This window comes from Tyto alba, unplaced genomic scaffold (assembly GCF_018691265.1).
Source record: "Tyto alba isolate M040663 unplaced genomic scaffold, T.alba_DEE_v4.0 Super-Scaffold_21, whole genome shotgun sequence".
NCBI classification, from domain to species: domain Eukaryota; kingdom Metazoa; phylum Chordata; class Aves; order Strigiformes; family Tytonidae; genus Tyto; species Tyto alba.
The window spans coordinates 15,127,346-15,152,269 of record NW_024881295.1 but is presented as its reverse complement, the minus strand read 5'-3'; the positions used below and the strand labels follow the sequence as shown (position 1 = coordinate 15,152,269).

Below are 24,924 nucleotides of genomic sequence, written 5' to 3'. Positions count from 1 at the left end.
TCACAGGTTTCTGGGCTTTGAGTAGTATCCTTCCCACTGCTAAAGCTGACATTTATTAATAGCAGTTATTGCTCCAAGCAAGCTACAGTTCAGGTATAAATGAGAGACAGCAAGTTTTTAAATTTGCCAGCCAAATTAATAGATTACTTTTTATTGCTGTGAGAACTAGCATGTGTCCCTGCATAAAGCACAAAAAAATGGGTGCAAAAGTGAATGGGGAAACAGCGGCCCTTCCCTCTGCTGCTGCTGGTGGCTGGAGAGAAACGGGCTCCTGCTCAGAGCAGGAGGGGACCAGAGTCTGTCCCTCACAAGTGACAGTGCCAGGGCATAGGGCGAGGCGGTAAAGATAGTCTTTGTGAATGCTTCCCTCATATGGTTTCCTCCATTTCAGCTGTTCAAATGACCAGAAGGTAGCTATATCCTGGCTGTTATATGGAGACTACTGTTTAGATCTTAGTGTTTATTTGAAAGCAGTGAAAACATGACATAAAACAAAAGCTACGCTTTGGTGGAAATAGTTCATCACACCCGTGAAGTATTATCCTTCTTTATTTCTGGATTGTTCATTTCCCCATAAGTAACTGATAGAGAATGCAAACACCAGCAAATATGTTTTTCTAATCAAGTTTCAATTTACAGTGGAAGTTCTCCTTGGGATATCATTGTAACACTTGTCTTGGAGTTTGTTTTGTTTACTGCTACAGACATACATGCAGTCAGTAACTTTTCCATGTGGGAAGCCGGATAATATTAATACCTCAAGAACTGGAGACAGTCAGAAAAAATAAAATTCTCTTCCCTGCAGAGGACGAAACTCCTGCCTGTGATATCCAAGGCCAGTCTGTCCCAGCAAAGCAGGCATCAGATAGGTTTGAGTGCTTCATGGGCTGTATATGGGTCTTCAGTATCTGGAAGTACATTATTGCAAGTGTTTACAGTTTCAGACTTCAGGCTTTTGTGTTTTGATGTACAGGGTTGTGTTCCCAATCCTGAAGAACTTGTCTATACAAATAGTTCTATCGTCTGCTAAGGCATTAGCTACATGATACTGTGTCCATGTCAGCATGCAAACTGTTTGCATGTGATTCCATGATTTGCACATGCATATGTCTAAACCCAAACCTACATATCCCTATTTGAGTATATATTTTAATACATATATCCACTTACATCACTGGGTAAGTATTACTCATAGGTTTCACTGAACGTGTTTATAGGCATCCAGGTAGATATAATCACAGGTTATAGTTAAAAAATAAGGGGAGGAATAGATACCATAGCTATAGGATGGCTTCTTAGTACTGATCCCTGTAAGAGCACAGAAGACTTACCACTGGGAACCATCAGAATCTCCGTTACCTGAGATATTTAAAACTGGACTGGGAAAAAAAATACATAGTAAAGAGACAGTTTAGCATTATTTGATGATGAAGTACATAGCTTTGTTTTTATGAGTACTCAGGAGATTTACTCCAAGACCTTATGTGTGGGTTGCCAGACTTTACCTACTGCATATGATTTAATATGCCAAGTGTTGTTCATCTGTGAAATGAAGTCCCTGCTCACATGCCAGTGTCCTAGAATGAAATCTCATAGCAGGGTGAATGCAGATGGTTTTTGCCCTGTGAGATGCATACACTGAGTTCCCTGCAGTGAACTGTATTGGGGCATTTCAGAACAGACCTTAAAAAAACCAACATAGTTTGTCTACTCTGTGAGAACATGAAAGAGACTGTGGCATCTTTCATTTTCCCAGGGAGGTAACAGTTAAAAATATTCTTCAAACCAGGAGCAGATGTTAATGTCATTAAAATGGATTTTCATAAAAAACAGAGTTCTGGTTCTCTTGCATAATGCCAGTAGCTTCGCAAAGTTCTCTAAAAGTCTGCCTACTTATTTCAGACTAGTGGCACAGGGGAGAGGTGGTGCAGGGTGAGCTATTCACTGTCTCTGAAATGAATCAGAGACATTTCTGTAAGTTATTTGCCTGCCCATTTTAAAACTGCCTCAATTTGGTAAGGGACTAAGCAAAGAACTAAAGAAACATGAAGGTATTTGAATAACAGGATAAGAACAGTGAGCAGTAGAGCAAATCCACTGTTGAAAAACTGTTACAGAAAGTAATAGGCTACATATGGAAAGGCTTGGTCTGGATGGTGCATGTGCCTCTGTCAGGTTCTAAATACACTATAATCTCAAAATGGATTCACAGGGTGTTGTGATCAGCTCACTGAAAAGTCTGCCGTGCATGCAGGAATAGTTAGAGTAAAAATAACAAAGAAAATATTAAGTGGCTCTCTGGATGACCTCTGGACATTCCTATTGTTAGTATGAGTAGACATTGGAACCTCCCAGTAACAATTTCCTTTTGGAAAGGTTTCATGTCTCCTTCCTCCTCCTCATTTTGCTGCTTTTAATGTTGAGAAGCTAGGAAAGGCCCTGTAGTTCCTTTCATTGTTGCAGTAGATGAGCCTACACTCTTATAGAGCCATTTGACTTGAGTTCATTGGCATGAATGAAACCTCTCAAGTGCTCTAGTTTAGTTTGTGTTTGTTTACTTAGGTGTTTTTTTCTTTCTAGTGTCTTCCTTAGGGGTTTTGGTGTCCTAGAGCCAAGTCCTAACCTCTGAAGCACCAGAATATACAAGGAAAGCAGGCTGAGGCATGCATCCCTTGGCTCCATCATTTTTCATGCTTTAGATGTCCATGTGAATTTTTGAAACAATCTAGGGGAAGGTGATTTGCCTCCTCCCACTCCATATACAAGATCTTCACCTCAGGGCCACAGTGTACCGAGACTATCCTTCTCAGTTAAGTTACTGAAGAAAGTAAAGAACGTTTGGATTTTAAATAATAAAGGCCTTATTAAGTGCAAGGATCTATAACTGACTCAGATCCTCCTCCCACTTCTTTTTAAAGGAATTGCAAGCATGGCAAAATTTTGGCTGCGTCAGCCTCTTTCAGGTGAACCAGTTCTGTATTGCTGTAAACTTATGGAGCTTCTGGATCCGCACCCAACTGGATGCGAATGCTTGGAATTGGACACATTGGCCTTGGTGGAGCCCTCCTTTGTGTTGCAGACTGAATCACAAAATGTCCCTGTAGCTCTAGCTAGAAGAGTGATGTTCCTCAGCTGAATGGGCCTTATGACTTAAATGATGGGCACAGCTCCGAGGACAGCTGAAGGTGAAGCCTTCTGGGCACTCACCAGTGCAACTGCACGCTCCTCCTATGGGCTGGCCCAAGTCCACTTGGCAGTATGCTCGTTGCCTCTACACAGTGGGTTAATGTGCCTGTGTCCAAAATTGCACATTTTATCTTCCAGCTTTACAAGTGTGACAAAACATGGTTGTAAAAATTTCTGGATGGAAAAAAAAAAAAAAAAATCAACAGTATTGCTGTCAAAAATTAATATGTGAGACACCAACCTGCAGAGCATTTTGAGCAGTTTTTGACAAGGATACCTCTCACAGATTAATACTACAGCCAGTTGAGCAGAGAGGCTGATACTGTCTGGAAGTGGGACTTGCTCACCTAATTTATCTTCAGTTCTTCATTTGCAGGCAAAAATGGCATGTGTAGAGGATAGACTTGCATGGCCAGCATTGCTTATCCCTCAATCAGTTGGGAAATGACATCTATTCTCAGTACTGCTATAGAGGTATGGGCAAGAAGATGCAAGTTGGTGTTAGAAGTCTTGTTCCAAGTGAAAAATAGGCTGACAATGTGAATCATCATGCTTCCTCTAGAGTGAAGTTCTCCAGACTTTTATAATTAAAAACATTATTTGGAAAAGCAAAGAAAAAGAAATTCTTATGGGATTCTTATGACTGTCCTAGTCTAAGTGGGATGTTTAAAAATGGTTCTGAGGTCTACTACAAGTGCAAGAGGCTTTCCCTGTTCCCAGTGACCCAACAAATAGGTCAGATTTGCATCTGGAGCCAGAATCCTCATGACAGTAGGGGCAGATTTTTGAAAAATCTGTAGCTGTTATTTGAAGATGTAGAGTGTAATGTTTTAGAGGATTTGCTCTTATTTTTATACTGCGTGGAAGCAGTTTTGTTTGTGAGCACTGCAATAACCTAACTATTCCAGGATGGATTGAAAAGAGTGTAGAACTTGTTCAACTAGAAAAAAAAAAATGTTTCTGTGACACAGTAGTAAATACACACCTGTATTACAAATATGTAGGGCTGCATTGGAACACAGTTTGTAGTTTCATAAACATCAGCTCTTACATCTGGCATCTGATTAAAATGTGTATTTTTTTCAGAACAGGGATACAATCTCTGTTTAGTTAATGCTCTTCCAGAGGGAAGAATTCTGCTTCTGTAATTCCTTACTAGTAGAAATGTCTTTTCCAGGAAGAGTAAATATGACTTCCTTCTCACCAGCATTTTTGAAGTACTGTAGGCATTCACACTGCCTTATATGCCCTCTTTCCCTTGAGGTCAGAGTAAAAGAAACAGAGATGGCGTGCCTGCTACACCCTCATCTCCTTTGCAGATCTCTATGTAATCACAGAAATGGAATCCATGTTTTTCACCCTTTTCAATAAATACTATTGGCCTTTCCTTGCTCCAGACCAGAATTCCAGTATATTTTATACACTAAATGGTGGGGGTTTTGCATGTGCTTTAGAACAAGGGGCTCGGTCTGCAGAAGGTGCATGTGAAGAAACAGGAACTTCTGAGGGTACTGCAAACCTGTTTCTGAGTGTGCAAAATACCCTGAGTTTGTATGTTCTTGCATGGGAATCACTCACCTATCTATAAAGCAGAGTTACCTTTTCACAAAAAATTTATCTCCTTGAAACTGTGAAGAGAGTTTGGGGAAGGAAAAAAATGCAGTTATTGACTGAAGGATTTGAGCAGAATGTAAATGAGTATCAGTGCCCCAAGCAAAGTGCAGTCGCTGGTTTCTTGCAAGCTCTGAGAAGAAGAGCTGTCAAGGTTCAAGGATGATGCCTCCTTGGACACCCAGCATCCTCCATGGCTTCGTGCAGAGAGCATTGCCTCCGTGATCGCTTCAAGGTAAGAGTGCCACCTGCTGATCCCACGCACTCCTTCCCACAGAAGGGCGAGCTTGCAGTAGAGATTTCCCTTCTGAGTACTAATCCATCCACACCCACCCTCGTAATTTATGAGGTTTAACAAGATCAGAGCCTGGGGTGGAATGACTGCAGGACTGCGCAGTAAGCTGTTTCAGTTTACTCACATATGCAGGCTCAAAGGGGTATGAGAGCCAAGCATGTGAAATCATGGTAACTGATGATGCCTCCATTTAAATCACTTTGTTTGCATTTCTGTTTCCTGCCTCACTCACTGGATTAGGTGGAAGAACATTGAGGAGAGTCTGTTAGGTTGGATTTATCTCCAGCGCTGTTTTTAATCCCTTTGCTAAACACGAGATGGTCTTACCTTGACTGCAGTTGAGCTTGCAGTTACCTCCTACCTCCCCGGATTTGTTTCTGTTTGGCAATCACACTCCAGTCTTTTGAGCTATCTGATCCAGCTTGACCTTTCACAAGTTAGACTGGATGCAAGTGCCTGCAAAATGCTTAGGCAATGATTTACGATCAAAAGGGAGGACTGTTTCCTGGACTATTGTTTTATATTTGGGTCCTCTCCTCTCATCATCTCTGGGCAGGCTGGAATGTGACTTTCCTACAAGCAAATACTTGTGAAGGCACCTCCGCAGTGCTCAGGCTGCTCCGTGCTCAGACAAGCTTGCTGAACAGAGGCGCTTCTTGTGAAAGCTGAATGGGAAACAAGCGCTTGTTGGTCAAGTTGAGCAGCTGAGAAATATGCAGGAATTTTTGTAACTGGGAGCCCAGACATAGCAAAGAGGATCTATTAGAGAGAATACAGTAAAAAAAAAAAAAAAAAAAAAAAAAATCATACGATCACAGAGCAGAGGGGGGCGAAGGGGAGGGGAGGAGGATACAAGATAGATAATGAGTTTGACAATAGGCAACTAGAGAGTGTCATTACGGGAGCTACAGGACCAACCAAATGGTTAACCTGTGGGGTGGAAAGACCATCCAATGAGTCTTGCATGCCTGAAAGGATAATGGCATTTTTATTATCTCATTCCACGCCCTGATCATCCGTCCATTTGCTCCCTGGAGCTGGCAGCAGTTTGCACTGATTCATACACTGCAGACATGATCAGCAGATCATACTGCAGGCAGAACTTGTCAAGCCTTTCCAAGTGAGTTGCCGATTTATTATGATATCTGTATGGAATTAGCCTTTTGGTGTTGTGTAGGAAGTGCTGGATGGTGGTGATGGGAAGGGGGAACAGAATGGTGTAACAAGTGGGGAAGCTGGTTGAACTGGGGAATAAGCATTGGATGCAGACTGGGTTATTTTGCTCCTCTTTCTACTGTATTGTGCTCTGTTGTCTAAAGGAAAAAGTCCTTCTGTCTATGCATTTCTCTTACCTGAATTGCAGAATTTAAATTGCTTTGTTCAGTGGCAGAATCTGTTGGAAGGACTGATTGCTAATCAGAGTTTTGTTAACAGGAAGTTTGCAGAAGTTTCAGTTTGTGTGAAAGATTTCACATAACTCACATTGCTTAATTCACTGAGCAAATAAAGTCCTCATGGCACATTCATCCTTGAATGTGAGAGGGTAGCAAGAGAAGAAAATCAATTAGCCTGTGTAATATCACCAAAGAAATTATCTGCTTTATTTGCATCCTGTGTTGTTGCTCTATTTGCCTACTTTATATGTTGAGGGGTGGGAAATAGGACACTACTATATTTCTAAAATACTGTGATTTATATCAGGGTTTTGTTAAAAATTTGGGCGAGGTTTTGAAAAACTAGTGGGATTTTGGGGTGCTTGTTTTTGGAGTTTCCAGCATGAAATCCTGTGTTCTTGGAGGGAAAGGGAGCTCAGGGATTTCTGAAACTCAGCCCCTCCAAGAAGTCCCTTCCAGGAATCTGAAATACTTCATTATGATTTCAGAAATTGAGCAACAAATAATAATTTAACTAAGAGCGTGTCAAATGGGTTTGTTTTGTGTTGGTCTGTGGTGGAATGCAGCCACAAGCCACTGTAGCCAGCCCTCCCGCACTGTTGTACGGGAATGGGGAGCAGTCGTGGCGGAGCACCAATTTCTCTGCAACCGGTCAGAGGGGAAAGGGCAAAGCAGGTGAGATTTGAGCACTTTAGTGCTGATATAACTGGTGGAAACCTTGAGTCTTGATGCCTACTGCGGGGAGCTGGCCCTGAGTGCAGTTGTTTTCATTGGGGTCGGTTTAACGAGATGTCAGGGTCTGGCTGTTTTGCTTAAAAACCAATAAATCATTGGCTATCCTTGCTCAGTGAGACTCTCCTCCATTCCCCTTTGGGCGAGAGAGGGAACCAGCAGTGTACTAACTTTATTCCTGGTATACCTCTGAAGTGTTGGGGAAGTGCTGGGAGGAATGCCTAGCTTGCGTACACTGTGGCACCTGCAATTATGTTATGTGAAGTGAGTTCAGTGAAGTCAGTGAAATTATATCTGAGTGAAAAAGATTTGATCCTTTTCTCTTGAAGCATGATTAGCTACTATACTGTTGGTTTCCTGTATCTTGGAAGATTTGTGTCCTGTAGCAACTTCTAAACAAGAGCAGACACACCTTGAAAACCAGATTTGGGATTTCTTTTGTCAAGACTCACAGTAGCATATTTGGGGAAGAAAAGCAAAGCTGTTTTTGGCGAGGACTCTTAAGAGAAATCAAATGTATGGCCAAAATTTGAAAACCAATTTATTCCCTTTTAACAAACATCTCTGTGACCTCAGGCCAAAAGCGGGCAAGACACCTTTAGCATTACCCACAGAAGCTTCTTCAAAGCATTGTTCAGTGAAATACATGATGAAATACTGCCCTTCCCAGGCTGAGGCATAACGTAATCATTCCAAATGCTCATGTCTTCTCAGGAGATTGCAATGGAAAAGAAAATGAGTATTAAAATCCTTATAAGTTAACTCTCTGGAGACTTTCCAGGGAAAAGGAGGAGGCAGTTATTGCACTGTTTTGAATGAGGCAAAATGTGATTTTTAACTTCTTGCAAATGTCCTCTAATGGCCCTTTATATGTTAATTTCAGCTGCATCGTTTAAAGATACTCTATGTTCTCAGTGTACTTGTAGTATTTGTAGAAAATGTTGTAATTGCTAAATAGCTGAATATAATCCTGTTAGCATTTTGATACACTAGAAATTAAAAGCAGAAGCTCTCATCGTAGCCAAGAAATCATTCTGGTTGGCCTGAAAATATAAAGACTGCTTAATAAATGTATAGGGATTGAATTGGCTCACTTCGCTGGACACTAAAGTGTTTACTGTGCAAGTTCCTAGGGAAAGCAGAAGTTGTCTTTGCCAATAGGTAGAATGTTTTCTTCCAGCAAATTATAACTTTTGTTCAGACTTCACAGATCGTTTGTGGGCAGTTTGGTTGTTGGAAGTTTACTCTTTCACAGCATTTTCTTCATATTGTAGATTATCTTTTCTGTTTCTTGGCTGAATGTTCAAGGCAGATAATCAGCTAGTTTTGTTAGGAGAAGAGAAGGGTTGAAGACAACACTTCACCACAGACAGCAGCAGTGTTGGCGGCACTATGTTATCTGGTTAATTCTGCTTCAAAAATGCTGTTAATTTTCACTTGAAGCCATCTATTTCCTTCTTTTTGGTCTTCTTTGTTGGCCATGCTTTTCATTACTGTTCCCCAGTGGGCAGTGGCCTGAATCCTTAATTTGTAAAAGCCTTTTTATATTACTGAGGTAAAATAATATGCACATAATGTAACTAAAGACCAGATGGACAAAGGTGTTAGCCTGTAGTGAGCCTGTTTGTCTCCATTTAGAGAGCAAAAAATTCCAGTCAATTACTGAAAGTGGCTCTTCCCCAACAGTGACTAGTGTACCATGGGCCAAGAAACAGGCACTTTTCTTACGATGTCTTGTCCATTTGTGAGCTGCCATGTTTGTATCCAAGCTGCACTTCAGTGCCTGATGTCTAGGAATAAAGTCCAAAACACTTGGGATGTGAAGTGAGTGTTTTTGAGGCAAATATGTTTATCTGTAGGTGGACTCACATATTTATGTTGAACACTGTGGTAACAATGCTCCATGTATGTGAAGCATTCTTGCCTGAATGAAATACATGTGCTTTGGTGTCTGGTTTACACATCAGCAGGGACAGTGGCCACTGAAGACTGAATGTTCAGCTCAAGATTTTGTTGCTAGATTTAGGAACTTTTCCCATAGTGAGTCAGATGAAATTTACTGGAAGAGCTGACATTTTTCAGTGAGATTATCCTTGGTAGAAGAATCGTTATGACAGAGAAAGGATTGGTCTATAAGGAAACATCTCTGAGATTTCACATCCTTCTTTCCTCAGTGAAAGTTGCGTTTCTTTTTCCATCATAAGCAAGGCATTGGGTGTTGGGAACACAAAGCTGAATGAATCTGTGTGGAGTTTTGGGCATCCACCCGAGTTTAAAGCCATGACTCTGTAAGAACCAAATTTCTAAGATTTTGACAGAGAACAAGTGACTCCAGAGAGTTTCATGAAAAACCTGAGTTGAACTCTCCACCCTGTCCAAGCCTGGGTTAAAGCCAGGGCAGTGGTAAGAGATATCAGGCTCAAAATGGTACTGCTCTCAGTGAATCCAAATGCTTGAAATGAACTGTGAGAATTGTTTCTGCGCTCATCTCAGGTTTCTGAGATTAGCTTTGTCTAAATAAAAACAAGAGGAAATACTTTTTAAAATTAAAATGACTTTTTTGTCATTTTCTAAATAAGAAATTACTGAGCTGCATCTTTGCAATATTTTTTTGAAGTAAAACATTCTGATGTTTTTTTGAATCTTTTGATTCAAATTGACCTACATTTTACAGAAAAAAAAGTTAAAAGAAAAAAACTTAGTTGAAGGATTTGCCTTCTTGTTTCAGGCTGAATTAAAATAAAGCAGCTCTGAGCATTTTCCGTATCACTTCACTCTGTCAAGGGTTTTTTCTTCTGCTTCAGCAAAACTAGAAAATTCATTGTTAGTGCAGATCTTAAATCCAGATAGCTCCTTCACAGCCACACTGTTGGCATAGGTGTTCAACCAGCGTAGGATAGGGGTGGCAGAAATTCATCCTGCTTCTTCATACCCCTGCCTTTCCCTTTCCTGCCAAACCTGCAGTCCCAGGCCTCCCCATCCCCCTTGTTCCCAATTCAAAGTAAAACAAGAAGGTTCAAAAGAACCAGAAAAATTCTCTGGTGATTATTTTAGGCCCCCTGTGTTCTTCTGTCCATATATATGCATATATGTCCATGTAATGCAGATGCAGTAAACTAGATAATCCAAAACTATACATTTAGAAATCCAACCAAGAAAATTACTTCCATCAATTGTTGAAATAATTGAAACATGGAGACGCGACTGTAACTTTTCGCTACTTTTGCATTTCATTTTGTTAAACATTGAAAACCCTTTGGTTTGCACTATTTTCATGTACTGACATTTGATTTATGTTTTGAGCCAACTAAGCACTTAAGGTTAGCAAAAAAGTCTCGTTGATTCAGTAAGGCCGCTTACATGTATAACTAGCCGCAGGGCCAAGTTTATAATTATATATCTTTATAATGTTAGCCTTCATATGTTTATACATTCCAATTTTAATTCTCCATTTCACGAAATCTATGATCAAATTTTGGAGCCCGAACGAAGCTGATGTCGTCCCTTTTAATTTAAGACTCAGCCCTTTTATTCTCCTCCTGTGTTTTATTTTTATTAGTTAGTTTCTTTTTGTGCTGATGTGCAGCACATATTGTTAAAGCCACTTATTAGAGCCAGAATTTTACAGCATGGAGACTGTCCTAATAAGGGAAAAAACCCTAGCCCTTTATTGGTGAGGTAAGAGAAATCAGGCAGTGGATAATTTTTTTGCTGATTGAGAAGGATAAGGTGCGGTTTGGCAGGTATTGTGCTGGTTTGGCATTTGCTGACATGGTTCCTCTTTTCTGCAGTTCAAATCCTTTGCAAAGTAGACAGTCAGGGAGGGCTTCCCCCACACCCCCCTTTGCCTTTCCCTCCTTTCTTCCTTCTCTTTTTCACAAGTGTTCAGCATTGCCATGAAATCTCCCTCTGACACACAAACTGGATGTGGTAATGAGAAGTTTTTGCAAGTCTAACAGTGCCATATTGTAATCAACTTTGTAGGGAACAGCGGGCACGTTGGAACACAGTTTTCCATGTGGGTTGTTCTACATCTAAAGCATTTAAACAGTTTGTGAAGCTGTCAGAAAAATCACACTTTAGTCCAAGGTATTACGATCCAATTTCTCTCTTCTCAAAAATCCATCATTGAAGGAAAGTACTAACTACAAGGTTTAGTTGATGCTTTAAATTGCTCAGCTGTTTTTCTTTCAAATTGCTTTGAAGGCTCGTATTGAATTCCAGAGATGAGTAACACATGCCAGGCTTAAATACAGGGTTCAGATCTGAAGTCAGTATAGTTCCTCGGGTTTTAAACTGAGTTACGATGAGCAAAGTTTCAAGGGAAGGCAGAAGCTGGTATTTAAATTCTTTCCTTCCTCAGTCTTTGTCTCTTGGTAACTGAATTATCAAGCCAAGTATCGGCTCTGCTTAATTTAATTCTGTGATGTACTGGAAGACCAAAAGTGACGTAAAGTGCCTGCCCCCTTCCCACCCAGTGCTCTGGTGCGGTTCTTTGACTGTAGCGGGAATAACAGTTAACCTAGTCACTAAAAGCCCACTTCTCTCCGTCACTCATTGATTTTCTTCTGAGTATTGTGAGTTTAATTGTGTCACTTGTGAAGCAATTTTTTCCTCTTTTTTTACTCCCATCATAGTAATTCTAGAGTACATATCCTGTTATTGTTAAGGTTAGCTTACTGTAGGCAAAGGATGTGAAAGATAAACTCGGATGATAATAAAGCAGAAAAGAAAAATAAACGGCATTAGTAGCAGAGATTGGATGTACAAGTTCACATTAAACAGAACATACAGATGCACCATTACAATCAGGCTACTCCCAAAATCTTGCTGCACAACCTCTTTTTTGGGGTTTGGTAGGGTTTTTTAATTTGGTGCCTATTCGTATTCAGACCCTTCTTCCTCAAAGTCAGAATCTCTCTTGAAGATCAAGTCCCTGATCTCTATGTAAATCAATATAACTTTGTTGCTTCTTCTTTAATTTCCATCCGCCACTTTTTCATATACCTTGACTAAGCAACAGTGAGAAATATTCAGATTCTTATGAATAAGAGTAACTCCAGCAGAAACTGCCGTGGCCACCGGGGAGGATTAACTCTGTGCAAGCAGTTTTTATTCTGATCTCTGAATCTTTTTCAGATCACTTTCAATCTGCTTTATACCTCTGCTTAGGAAGATCTGATCCTACTGTGGGTCCTCTTGGTAAAGGTTGCTGTATTACAGAACAAAAAAAAGATGATTCTTGTTCCAGACAGCTTAAAACCTTATTCAGAAAGTATCTTCTAACTGGCATGCTATGCATTTAAAAATTTTGAGAAAGCAGCCACTGTGGAACCAGTCCATGTGCACTTGTTTTCCTTCCCCCAGTACTGTTAAGAAATGTGGAAGCCTGTCCTAGAGGTGTGTCTTTGAGACCAATGCACTTGTCACTACAGGATGTGAGATTCTGGCTTCTGTTCAGTTTGTCGTAGCTAAATTGCCTGCAGATTTTTTAACCATAAAAATATATTACATGTTTCTGAACAGGAGATTTTTGGCTTGCCAAATTCCATCTGCAACACATTCAACCCTGGAGTTGCTTCAGTGTAATTACAGAATTACCTTCTAGCATTACAACTGTTGTTTTCCTGGCATGATCCATACTACAGGTTTTTGTTGTTTGCTTATTCGTGCTGTTTTTTGTTTGGTTGGTTGGTTTTAGTGGGTTTTGGTTTTAGTGGCTTTTGTAACTTAGCAGTAGGATAATAGGATGGGTGAGCCTTCACAAGGCTCAATACACTGTAGGTTTCGGCATCCCCAAATTATGTGGACCATCATCACACACTGACATAGCTATGGTGGAACCTTTACAGTCTCTGTTCATTTTCAGGTTGTTCCTGGCTTTCCACCTCCCATGAACTACAGTGGCATCTTCTTTGCCATGTGCTTCCTTTCCTTCTTTCTTTTGTTCTTCCCTTTCAGCTCTTTCTACTGTGTTACACAATATTTTGTAAAGCCCGAATGAAATGTGTTTCAACCATATCGTGTTGTCTTGTATACTAATTTCTACAGAAGTAGCCTCCCATTTTAAAACTAGTGTTGAATGCTAGCCTTGTCTGTTTTGTGTAACACCCATCTTTCATCTGTGAAGCAGGAGATTTTTAGCGTTGTGCTTCTTCCGCAGAAGGGAAATCACTGGCATGGATTCTGGGTGTGTGTGGTGGTGGTGGTGTGCATCTTGGCCTTAGTCATCTGCCTCCTTCTGGAACAGGAGTGGTCAGACATAACGTGTCAGCAGTTTTCTTTCTCAAGATTTTAAAAAGCCTCAAAGCCTAATTAGCAGAGATCACATCTGCTTCCAAAGCTGGCTAGACTTTTACTTTAGTTAGAAAGATTAAGGCTGAGGACTAATTTTCTTATAGTTCCTCTGTTACATTTGCCATAAAGGCTGTAGAAAAGCAGTTTTTAAGTTCTGTGCAAATGCAGCTTTTCCTCAAGACTTAACAAAATGCTAAAAAGCTCTCTTAACACTGTAGCAATGTAGCAATTTTGAGCAAACTTTGGGCAAGGGTCCAGAAAAAGTGTTTCTATATGCTTTTCTATATGCTTATAGCTATGCACCAACACTGACAGTTACTCTGTCTCATACTCCTCTTGACCTGGCAGAAGCACCTATAAGTATGTCCAAGATCACCTCATTGGTGGAGGATTGCTAGTGTCTGAGTTAAGTTTTATGCCTGTGTTTGCATTAGACAAATTGGTGTTGTAATATATTATTGATGTAGGTAACACCCATTGTGCTAGCCTCTAGGTCCCCCAAATGGATGATTTTTTTTTACTAAACATTCCTGTGTGTTGGTCAGATGGGAACTGAAGCACAAGGGAGTTAGAGCATTTCATGCAGGAACCTGTACAAGGTAGGGGCCAAACAAAGCCTTCTAAATCCCGTATTTAGCATCTTAACTACCAGCATGTTAGTTTGAGTTAAAAGCAGGCTTAACTTATTTTTCCAGTTTGGAGGGCTGATGATCCCCAGACCCTTTTGTTGCCTCATAACTGCTAAAGTTTATCTTCTTCAGGCAGATGATTACCATATTTTTATTTACTCAGTAACCTCAGTCAATTGAGTTGTGGTAACAGGTTGGGCCACACGTTTTGTGAGCAGGATTTCAAATTATTTTATGTGTGTCCTAATTCTTTTTTGTGCCAAATATTCTGCAATTTGCATTGCCAAATCCTTGCTTGCCAAATGTTATATTTTCAAAAAAGTATATTAAATGTAGACTTGCTATCCAGTGCTTGTTTTTTGGCCATTTCCAATGCCTTTCAGGATGCATAACTTAAATTCAGTGAGAAGTTTCATAAAAGGGTAAATTGAATTGCATCTCCCTTGCAATGGGCTTGGTGTGCATATATGAATAGTTATTATGAATTGCTGGGAAAAGGATACTTGTATGAACTGTGGCATGTTTGGATCAAATCTAAGGTCTGTTCACTGGTGGTGTTATTTCTAAGGATCCATCCGCTGTGCACATGCCCTATTATAGGAGTCTCAGTGGCTTCCTAAAACACTTCTGTCTTGCAGTGCAGGTGAGACAGGAAATGTTTTGACTTTGAATCAAGATGAAGTCCTGAAAGATCCAGTGTTGGAAGGTTTAGCTGACATTCAGTTCACTCCCATCTAACCTGTGGGACTGAAGAGGGTGCAGCGAGAGCCACGGTGTGCAGAAACCTTCCCCTGTGATGCCTTCTACAGTTTCTGAAGGACTACAATCTTTCTGGTGTACAGCTGGTGTTTTCTCACTCAGTCACCTTCTGGGAGTCCTACCTAACAAAGTTGGCTTTCTGCACCTGTTGGAGCTTGAGAAGCACAAGGGTTTGGCAGCAAGCTAACTCCCTGTTTCCCAATGGTGAGGACCCTGTACCCCATTTTCCATACTTTCAGGCACTTAAGCATATCTCAGTTCATAGCCCAGTGCTTCAGAAAGGTGCCAGGCTGTGTTGAAGCATGCGGACCCCTGCTCGAAGCCTGAGGTACTTTTGCAGTGACAGGGCCACAAGATCCCCTGGGCTAAGCTAGCTTTTCAGCCTTCCTTTCCCATTTCCCAGCAGGCACAACTCTTTAAAATGTAAACTACTGATTTGGAAATACCTAGCAACAGAAGGCACAATGCGGAGGAGAGGCAGGCTATCACTTGCTCAGAGAGAGCTCAGGGGAGGATGTCTCTTTGTTCAGTATGCCAGCAAAAAAACGGCCCAGGATAATCAATTCCGCCAGTGGCTTTCACACGCTTCCAGTCACAGCGATGGAAGTCAGCACGGTGCAGCTGTTAGAGATGGGCCTGGGAGGAAGGAGTCCATGTACCCGCAACAACCCTTTTTGTTAGTTGCTAGAAAAGCTCCTGGTATCTTCAACAGGTTTTGGAGCAGGTGTGTAGTGCAGCCAAAGCAAGAATCTTACCTGCTGGGTGGTTTAGGAAAAGTAGTAAATTCTTCTATGTTTTTGTTTTTCCATTCCATTAACTGGTATTATAGTAGTAATAATACCCACCATGCGGAAGTAAGAAGGAATTACAAGGATTAATTAATATTTGTAAAGCACTCTGAGATCTTTTGAGGGAAAGAAGTTAACAAGTGCCAAGTACTAATATAACAACAAGGAGAAAATAGCTATCAGTCTGTATTCACTCCTGAAATGTAATGGATTATACCAGAAGCCTTGGCTTAAACATTTGTGTGTGTTCATTTAATCATGAATTTTTCAGTTACCTTTTCTTTAAAAATTTCAGTTGAATCCGTAAAAAGGCTTTGCTTCTTGGTGATAGAAACTTATCATTGCTTGTCTCCTCTCACACTTGGAATTAGATTCTCTTTTGCCTGCACTTGCAGTCTGTTCCCATGAACCGTACCACTTTCTTACCATGGCAGACTTTCGCTATCCACCCCACCTTGTTGCCCATCTCCTTTCGCTTTCCTTCTACTGTTGGTCATACTCCTCTCTTCTACAGTCCCAACTGTTTTGCTATTTCACCTTTTCTGCCCTGGACTCACCTGCCATTTCTTTTAGCAGTATGATGAAACGCAGATAAAAGAAAGCGTATGTTGTGTGGCATCAAACGGGTGCTTTGTGGGCCAGTGCTTTGGTTGTGTGCAGAGGCAAGGCCAATCACAACACAAGGTAATACCATGCTCTCCAACAAGGGTACACTCATCACTATCTGGAAGCAACTGAAAGCTCATGGATCATAGCCCAGGTTAGTGCTGCTCACCCTCTCCTGCAACCCAGGATCCTGCCAGTGCAGGAGGGGTGTGAATGTATTTTGCCTGTTGGACAGGCTGGAGCTGGGACAAGGACTGAAAGCTTGAGGCAGGGGTTTGTATCTGATGAACTTGAAGCACAGAAGGGGCATTGGGGAAGGCTGACCAGTTAGGGCAGAGAATGGCTGTTTGGCAGTGGAAGATTTGCCAAAAACTCAACAGAACCTGATCAATAACTTGCTGTGAATGTACAACTAGCACTACCACTCAGCTCCTTGTGTCAATGCAGAGCTCATCTGTGTGGGGATGCTACAGTATAAAGCATTTTGCATCAGCTATTACAGACTGGTTCCCTATATGGAACTGCTATTCCAGAACGAAATAAAAACAAACACACACAAACAAACAAAACCCAGAGATGCACCATAATAATCTCTGTGATTTGGAAACATATTGTACATTGCAGAAGAGTCCCTTACACTGGCACAGTATCTCCATGGGGCAGTTTCTCTGTATTAGGAGTCTTATGCCTCTAATAGCTGCGTATGTCCCATTGGAAGTCCACAGTCCATGGGGACTTCTAGGGCAAGTAAATTGTTATTTTCTTCCATTTCCTAGTTTTTATCTGGGTATTTTCTGTGAATAGCTTATAATTTGCAGATAATTTGTTAGTGAATCTTTGAAATGGGAGAGGTTTTTTTGGACGCTAGATTTATGTGAAAATGTTTTTTTTTTTTACCCTTTTTAAAGAACAGTGGCTTTTAGATTTGTATTTTCAGTGTGATTGTTCAGCTTTCATGAACTCAGTTTTTCACAGGCTTTCTCCAATAGTTTGCACTGACTTGTTTTGTAGTTTCTTATGAGTAACTTCACCTGGAATAAGGATCACATTGGAGCAATGTAAGGGGAACAGGCACATCTAAGGGAAAACTAATTGAAAAGGTGAAACCAGGGTATTTTATTGTGTTTATGTGGGCATAGTTGCAATGCCTGTGTTTCAAACTTCCAGCTGTTTAAATTGCAGTGCTGTTATACGATGTCTGCAAATCATTGTAACATTAGTCTGCTGTTCAAAGTGCTATATGTGACCTTGCATATCTGTACGGGCCTGTTTTATGGAAAGGTTTTTACCCTTCATGAAGGTGAAAGACACATTGGGATTAGTTTTTGGAGAGATGCATGGAGTGTATCTGCCCCTAATCCTGTTAGCAAATGACAGGATCTGCACTCGTAATTTCTCTGCTGTCTCACTGAAAATATCTCCTAATCACCTTGGCTGTTGACAGTAGGCTTTTTAAACACCTGAGAGAGAGACAGATGCTCGTCCATGTTAAAAGTGAACAACCATGAATTTCCCTTGAAACCAAATCTGCACCTGCACAGCATCCGTGAGTTGTGTGCATGGGGAATCGGTACCAGAGAACTTTGAGACATCTGATTTTCATTATTTTTTTTTTTCCGATTCACCATATGTTGTAGCACTGAATGTATTTGTAATGCCATATCCCCCCTAAAGTGGTTTATTTCAGTTAGCATAAGGCTTCACAGTCCACTGTCTTGGTGCATGTTCTGCTCTTACATTTCAGCTGCTTTCCTGTTTGCAGCATTTATTTCAATATTTAGTCTGCTGTGGTATGTTAAGGCTGTGTCCTTCTCTTGCATATTTTGTGTCGGAAAGAGTGGATGAAAAAAAGATTATTCTATGATTATCTGAATGATTATCTGGTAAAATTATTTTTCCAGGCTCTATGTGTGCAAATACTTGCCTTGTACTTTGTTCATGCAGCATAGTCTTTGCTGTATTTCTGAAAGCTCCAGCAGACATCTTCAGGGACCTGTCTGGCTCTGAGCAATAGTCATTTAATTACAGTCTCTAATCCCCTGGGAAATACTGAGGAGTTTTGATGCTTCACAGAGCCCAAGCTAATGCTAACACCCATACTTTTGATGAATTGAGCAATAAAAATAGCAGGTTCTGACAGCGTGTAGGCATTTCAGATCACATACCATTTCAGGCAAGGTTGAAGGAGTTACTGTAGTGATGTGTAGTCTGGGTAATCATGACCCGCTATCTTGCAGTTTCCATTCTGTCAGTCATGGTGGGTTTACGCTTTCCAGCCCTGGACAGCCGTGTGAACCTGGCTTGATGCTGGATACCCAGCCATATACCCAGTTCTGGTGCTTTTGCTGTCCTTGCTGATCCCCAACGGATCTCTTTCCCTCTTCCTTGTCCTCTCCCCATCAACCTCTCTCCATTCCCCATCTCGTGCCCTGCAGGGACGGAGGTTCCTCATTGCTGCAGTCTCTCCCTCCTCTCTCCCCCTCCCCAGCCCAGGGAGATGTCTTGTTCCAGGCCCCTTCCTACAGTCCCTGTTTGATCCCTGCTTCCACATTCCTCCTTCCTGCCCCACTGGTTCTTTGTCTCAGTCTTGTTCAAATCCATAATCAATTTCAATGTCAGTCCTAAATCAGAGACTGATGTTTCAGTTATGGAGCCATAGCTGTAGCTTACATACTGCTCCACCCTAGACACGGCTCCATTTCAGTGACAGATGAAATAACTCATTTCAAGATGGGTCCAGCACTATTGGTGGATGCTGTCCCTGATACCAATCAACATGATGCTGTGAACTTTCTTCCTTACAGGATTCACCACCTGTAGAGTCATGGCCCCTGGTTCCTCATTATACCCTGTAAAACCTGGCAGGCAAGTGGAGAAAAAACATGAGTGCAAAAGGGGATTCTGCTCATAGAGATTTGTCATCTTTGAAAACCAAAGACATGTTTCATCTCAAATTTCTCATCTTGTTTTGGCAGGGTGGGTGGTGAATAGATAAATGCTGGAAGTTGACTGTGAGTAGATTGGGCATGGTGATGGAGGATTATACTGTGTGACCGAGATTGGCTTGGATGTTAATGAATCCAGTGATTCTCTGAGTTAACTTTTTTAGTGTTTGTCCTTATATCATATTCAGTAGAGCAAGTACAGGTTGAAACTAAAGCAGCTTTCCACGTGTGAAACCTGTCCTCATGGTCCTGCATTTTCTTTGAAAATACAGTGCTCTTAAAATGCATCAATATTAATCTTTGTGGAGGGAATGAAATGTCGGTGTTGGTTTGTTAAGAGTGCTACATTAAACAATCCTTCAAAGCAGGCAACCCAGGGTGAAAGTAGAGAAGCAGATGAAATTGAATGCTGGGTTTTCAGGTCAGCAATTCATACATAATTTATTATAGTTCAGTTTGCGCTTTCCTGAAATCATAACTTTGTTCTTGTTTGCTAATTTGGGGAGGATGCAGCATACTGTTTTGGAAGAAAAAAAATAACACCAGAAAAAAAAAAAAAAAAAGTTTAAACTCTTTTCCTTCAGAAAACATTACCTGCCGCAGTTACAGGGTTAAACAGGACACTGAGCTGAGAAGAGTGAAAGCCAATTCTCCTTCTATCCAGTCTCCTTGCCTTTGTCTCTACAGAAAAACCTTGCTAAAGTATCCCTTGTTTCTACCACTGCTGTAGCTATGCTAGGGTGGAGGCAGTCTGTACTCTGAGCACCACATTCTGCAAGTCTGGTTTTAGCTCACCTAGCTGAGGTGGTGCTCACAGTAGCAAGGCTTGTCTGGAATGTCTTCTTTTGCCATTGCTGCCCTCAGAATTGAACTGTTAGGAAGAAGCACTAGGATGCTGTGAAGATCCTGGCATAAAAAATGCTGCAGTTGCTATTGCACCCTAATCCCAAATATAAGAAACCCAAAAGTGCAATTCCCCTGGAAGGTACTTGTATCAGTCTAAAAAATGAGCTGAATCTGTTGTATCTTATCTCCTCTTTATTAATTGGTTTACCCTTCTCAAAGTATATGCTCCAGGTACAGGACTTAGACAGACCCTTTTCTGATTAATCTGCAATTTTGAGTTGCATTTTGGGAGTTCAATCTGGAAGAGATACCGATTTATTCAATAATAGCATTCTCTTGCATTTAAAGGGGGGTGGTTACATCAGAAAACTTAGCAAAACCAGACCATTGCTATAGGTATAGGGAATGTGAACAATAGTAATCGGGAATCCTCTTGAAATTAATTGTAATTATTTTGCTTGAATAAAAAGAAAAACTCCACTTCCTAATGACAACATAATTTCCACTCCAGCCTCTGGTGGAAAAATCATATTGCATGTGACGTGAGTTTTTTATTTTTAAATAGAAAAATAACTGTTTCTTATAATAATTGCTGAGAAAATATTTATATTTTTATATGTATGCATATAAAATATATATAGAGAAAAATTACTGTTGAGCCATGAACAATGGTCCTGTGCTCCTGTTTGGGTTCCTCTCCATAAGGCTGGAGAGTTCATTGTGTGCTTTTGCTCCAGATTCCCTACAGGCTGGCTGATGGGGTGTCCATCCCTGACTATGCCTACCTCAGCATCACAGTTTAATGAAGTGACTACATAGGATGAGAAAATGGCCCAATAACAAAAGTCCTCCTCATGCCTTCCTTCCCTCCCTTGCCTTCATTTAAACATCTCTGATAAATATTGTAGATGATGACATGAATTTTGTATTAGTTAAAAGATGTTTGTAACACATTGGAGACATCAATTTGCCTAAAGGTGCCTGTGAGAAAATGTAGGTTGCACTCCTCAAATCTTTTGCATATTTTCTAGGAGGACCACAGTTCTCAATATGCAGAGGATCTTTTTTAAATTACAAGTGCATAATGTCTGTCTTAATTTTTAATTAATTCTGTCTTGAGTAAATGTCTTAATCATGTCAGATGGAGTTTTATTTGCAATGAAATATAAAAGAGGAGAAGTTAGATCTTAACTTTGTATGCATTCGGTAAGCTAGCAATTTGAGGTATAAAAGTGCCTTGAAAGCCATATTGAATACAGGGGCCTGAAACCACAAGAAAGAACATTTCTGATTTGGCTTTGCAGCAATGGTGCATTATATATTCTGGGGTGAATCCTGTAAATCTTTACTTATGCCTCAGCTGGGCAAAGTGCCCATTATTCTCAAGTCATATGCTTGAACTATTACTGGGTAAGGCTGTGGCATAAATTATTTTGGATTTTATATGCAATAAAGCACTAGCAACTGGAGGTGGTGGCAGCAAGCAGAAAGCAATTTGCTACGGAGTCTACAAATACCACACCAACCACAGTGGTATGCACAGTGATTGGGTTTTGGTCCCACTTTTTTAAGTTTGAAAAAGTAAGCTTGTTTTATACTGTTTTGCATGTTTGTCATCTGACAGGGAAACAGATTTCTGGGTGAATTCCACTAAGCTTCAAGGAAAGGAGTGAAAAAGTCATAGTTATCACCTAGAAGGCACTTGGCCAATTGTCGTTTTCTACCCAGTTACGTTTTTTCTTTTCATGTGAAACTTCTAAATTAAAACAGGTTAAATATACCACACTGTTCACTGACAGGTCAATGTCAAGTCTATTGTGGATGAAGTAAAACTGCAGAGCATTACAGACTTCACATATTGAGAGAATTACATGCTTTTCCCTGGGACATTTCCAACAAGTGCTTTTATCTAAATATAATGTATGTTGGAGGCAAATTTGACATTGTTTCAGTAGCTGAAGGTTTTACCCTTCATGCTAGTGGCTCTGCGTGCAATTTATGCTGAGGTATTCAGAGGCGATTTACCAGAGTTATTTGGATGTGGTTGCAGAATCTGCCTGCATTTCATATTATGAAACAGATCATCAGTTTTCAACCATGAGGAAAGAAAAAAAAAAAAATAGGTGCATGCATGAGTCATTCTGCCTTTGTGCAGAATGATGCAGTGATGTTGCAGACTGGATCTAACTATGTAGTCCAGGTTTTAGGGCTTGAACCTAAAACCAAAGCAACAGTGTTGCTATAAGCAGAAAACTGCAAGAAATGAGAAAAGGCATTGGAAATCCTGGGTGTCGAGGCATCTGAAACTTATATTTGCAACAGAAACCGGTACTTTGGGAAGCCAGGATCTGTCCTAGAGGCTTCAGTGCCATCTTCAGAAAAAAAATAAAATTTCTGGCTACTTTTTGGCATGAATTACTTGATACTCACCAAGTATTTTTGTAGGCAGCATGGAGTCATTTTCCCTTGTGGTTATTAGCTTGCATGTCACTTTGTATACTTCATTCTTTGTTGTGGATTGCTTGCACCTTAGTTTTTTAGAATCAAACTGTTAAACGGATGAGTGTACCTACTCTTTCCTTACCTGTGAAAAAAACTAAGCATCAAAAACATCAAAAGGAAAGAAAGAAACAAGAAAGAAGAATGTACACAAGCTGGATCTCTCAGAAGACCTTTTCTTTCCCATACCTAACTGTTTTGTCATGCAAACAAAATAACAATCTCACAGCCAGATGATGAACCAGTGTAAATAATCTAAAGGTTTTCCACAGCTGAAACAAAAAATTAGATGTTAAAATGCACATTGTTTTATCTTTAGGTATTTTAGATCAAGGTTTAAAGTAGGAGAAAGGATTCTAAAAGTATGGTAGGAAATTAAGGATGCCAGATCTGACAGAAAGAATGTTCTTCTGCCAGCCCATTGAATAAATGGTTACCCAGCAGAAAAATAATAATCCTGTAGCTCTTTGGAGCTATGAAAAATAAGAAAGAGTATTAGAAACACAGTGTGAAAATTATGTAAATGAGAAGGCAATACATTGAAAGGTATTTTTTCCCAGAGAACTGTGTGGATATCTGGGTAATTTGCCCACTAAGGAGTATAGGCTGTGTAGCTCCAGGGAATGTGTGGGTGAAAGGAGTAAAGATATTTGTGAGACAGATATAAATTATGAGCAGAATGAGAAGGCATGTACCCTCTGTAAATGGAAGACTGTAGTGTGTAAATCCAGCAGGTGCCACTGTATAATCTAGTCTAACTTCCATACCTAAGAGATAATGGAATTTCACCAAATTATGTCTGTAATGAGCCCAAGAATTGATATTTTATTGTAGTATAACTTCCAAAAAGGCATCCATGTGGAGATGCAAGAGATGGATGTTCCATCATTTTTTATGTATATAATCACCCCTGCTGTTAAAAATATGTGCTTCACTTCCAGTTTTAAATTGTCTGGGTTTAATTTCCAGCCATTGGTTAATTTTATCAACTTGTCTCTGCTACGTTCAATGTGTAGAAAATGGTGCATGTCAAATTGAGAAATATGTGAAAAATATTGGTGTTAATAACAGCATTCATACACAACATCGGACTGAGAACTGTGGTGGCATGTCTGAATGTCTTCAGTGTAATCCCCTGTTTTCACTCACTATATCTTTTTGAAACATGAGCGTTTTGGACTGAAATTCTTCTTGTTCCCTCATAGAAATGAATCTTCTTGAGCAGGTCTGAGCAGAATGCTGACACTCTCATTGAATTATGGAGGAACAATTAGAAGAGTGTTCCCCATAACTTCCCCCCACCATTCACCACATTTTTAGATATGACTTCAACAAAATACAGCTGACATTTGACACACAAATCTTGACAAAAGCATTATCCTCTGGAAGCATGTGCATTTGTTACATTTTTTGGAGGTGAAGATTGATCAGTTGTTTATATCCACATTTTGAAGCACCCTTATCATAACACAAATTAAATGAACAATAAAAAAAATTAAACCATATGCAATCATAAATAAAACAGGACCAAATATCAACAGTGACACAAAGATCACTCCCTGGTGGGTATTATAACAGAGTCCATTCTCACCCCACCCATCCTTTCAGGAAGAGCCTGGATAAATAGAAAGTCTTTCTAAGAGCACAGGCCAAAAAATGCAGCTTCTATAGACTGAGTCTGGCAGTGAAATTTGTCATCAAGGACGTTTTACTGACGTCCTCCATCTGCCATCAGTTTGGAGATATACAAGTCAACAGATGTCACTTCAACTGCTGTGGTGTTAGATAATGAAGGGTGAAGGTCTTGGAAGTAGGTTAGGTTGCAAGTGGAGGTGCAGCAGTTTGATACTGGATGAATGATCTCATTTCTCGGGATGCACCACAGAGAGATCTGTAATAGATATTAGGGCTTTGAGATAACAAAGTTGTGTGGGAAAGAGCATACTGAATAGGTACAGTTGCATCTAATTGAGGTACATGTTGGGAGGGCAGTGCTATGAATGCAATGTGTTTTTGCAAGCAGGAGAAAGGAGAGACATTATGGCATTTGAGTGAATCATGGAAGAAAGAAGAGTCAGATCTGGGCTGCCTGTTTAAGTTAGAAATCTAGTCTTGAAGGCTTTTGTTGTGTTTGGAAATTTTTCATGTATTTCTGACACCCTTGAGGTGGAGTCAAAGCTCAGATCCACAAGTCTTTCTTCTCCCTGCCTCCCCTATAATGGAGCAGTGTGATCCAGCTTAAATTAGGTGTGGTTTTTTTCTACCCCTGTGAAAAATGAAAAAGAATTTAGATTCATCAGATTCATCTTATGACTCACATAGGGCAGATAGTACTAC

General features: G+C 40.3%; 1 protein-coding gene across 8 annotated transcripts in view; it reads left to right on the top strand.

The window, feature by feature from the left end:
- Positions 1–24,924, top strand: part of LOC104363535 (caldesmon) — a 199,451-nt gene that overhangs the window by 139,059 nt on the left and 35,468 nt on the right. The window contains exon 1 of one of the 8 annotated variants that reach the window (XM_042795438.1): positions 5,929–6,212. The exons of the other annotated variants lie outside the window; for them this stretch is intronic. Within the exon in view, the coding sequence (XP_042651372.1) occupies positions 6,166–6,212 (47 nt within the window). The 5' untranslated portion in view covers positions 5,929–6,165. Of the gene's footprint in view, positions 1–5,928; positions 6,213–24,924 lie in introns of those variants that run through there. 8 annotated transcript variants of the gene reach the window in all.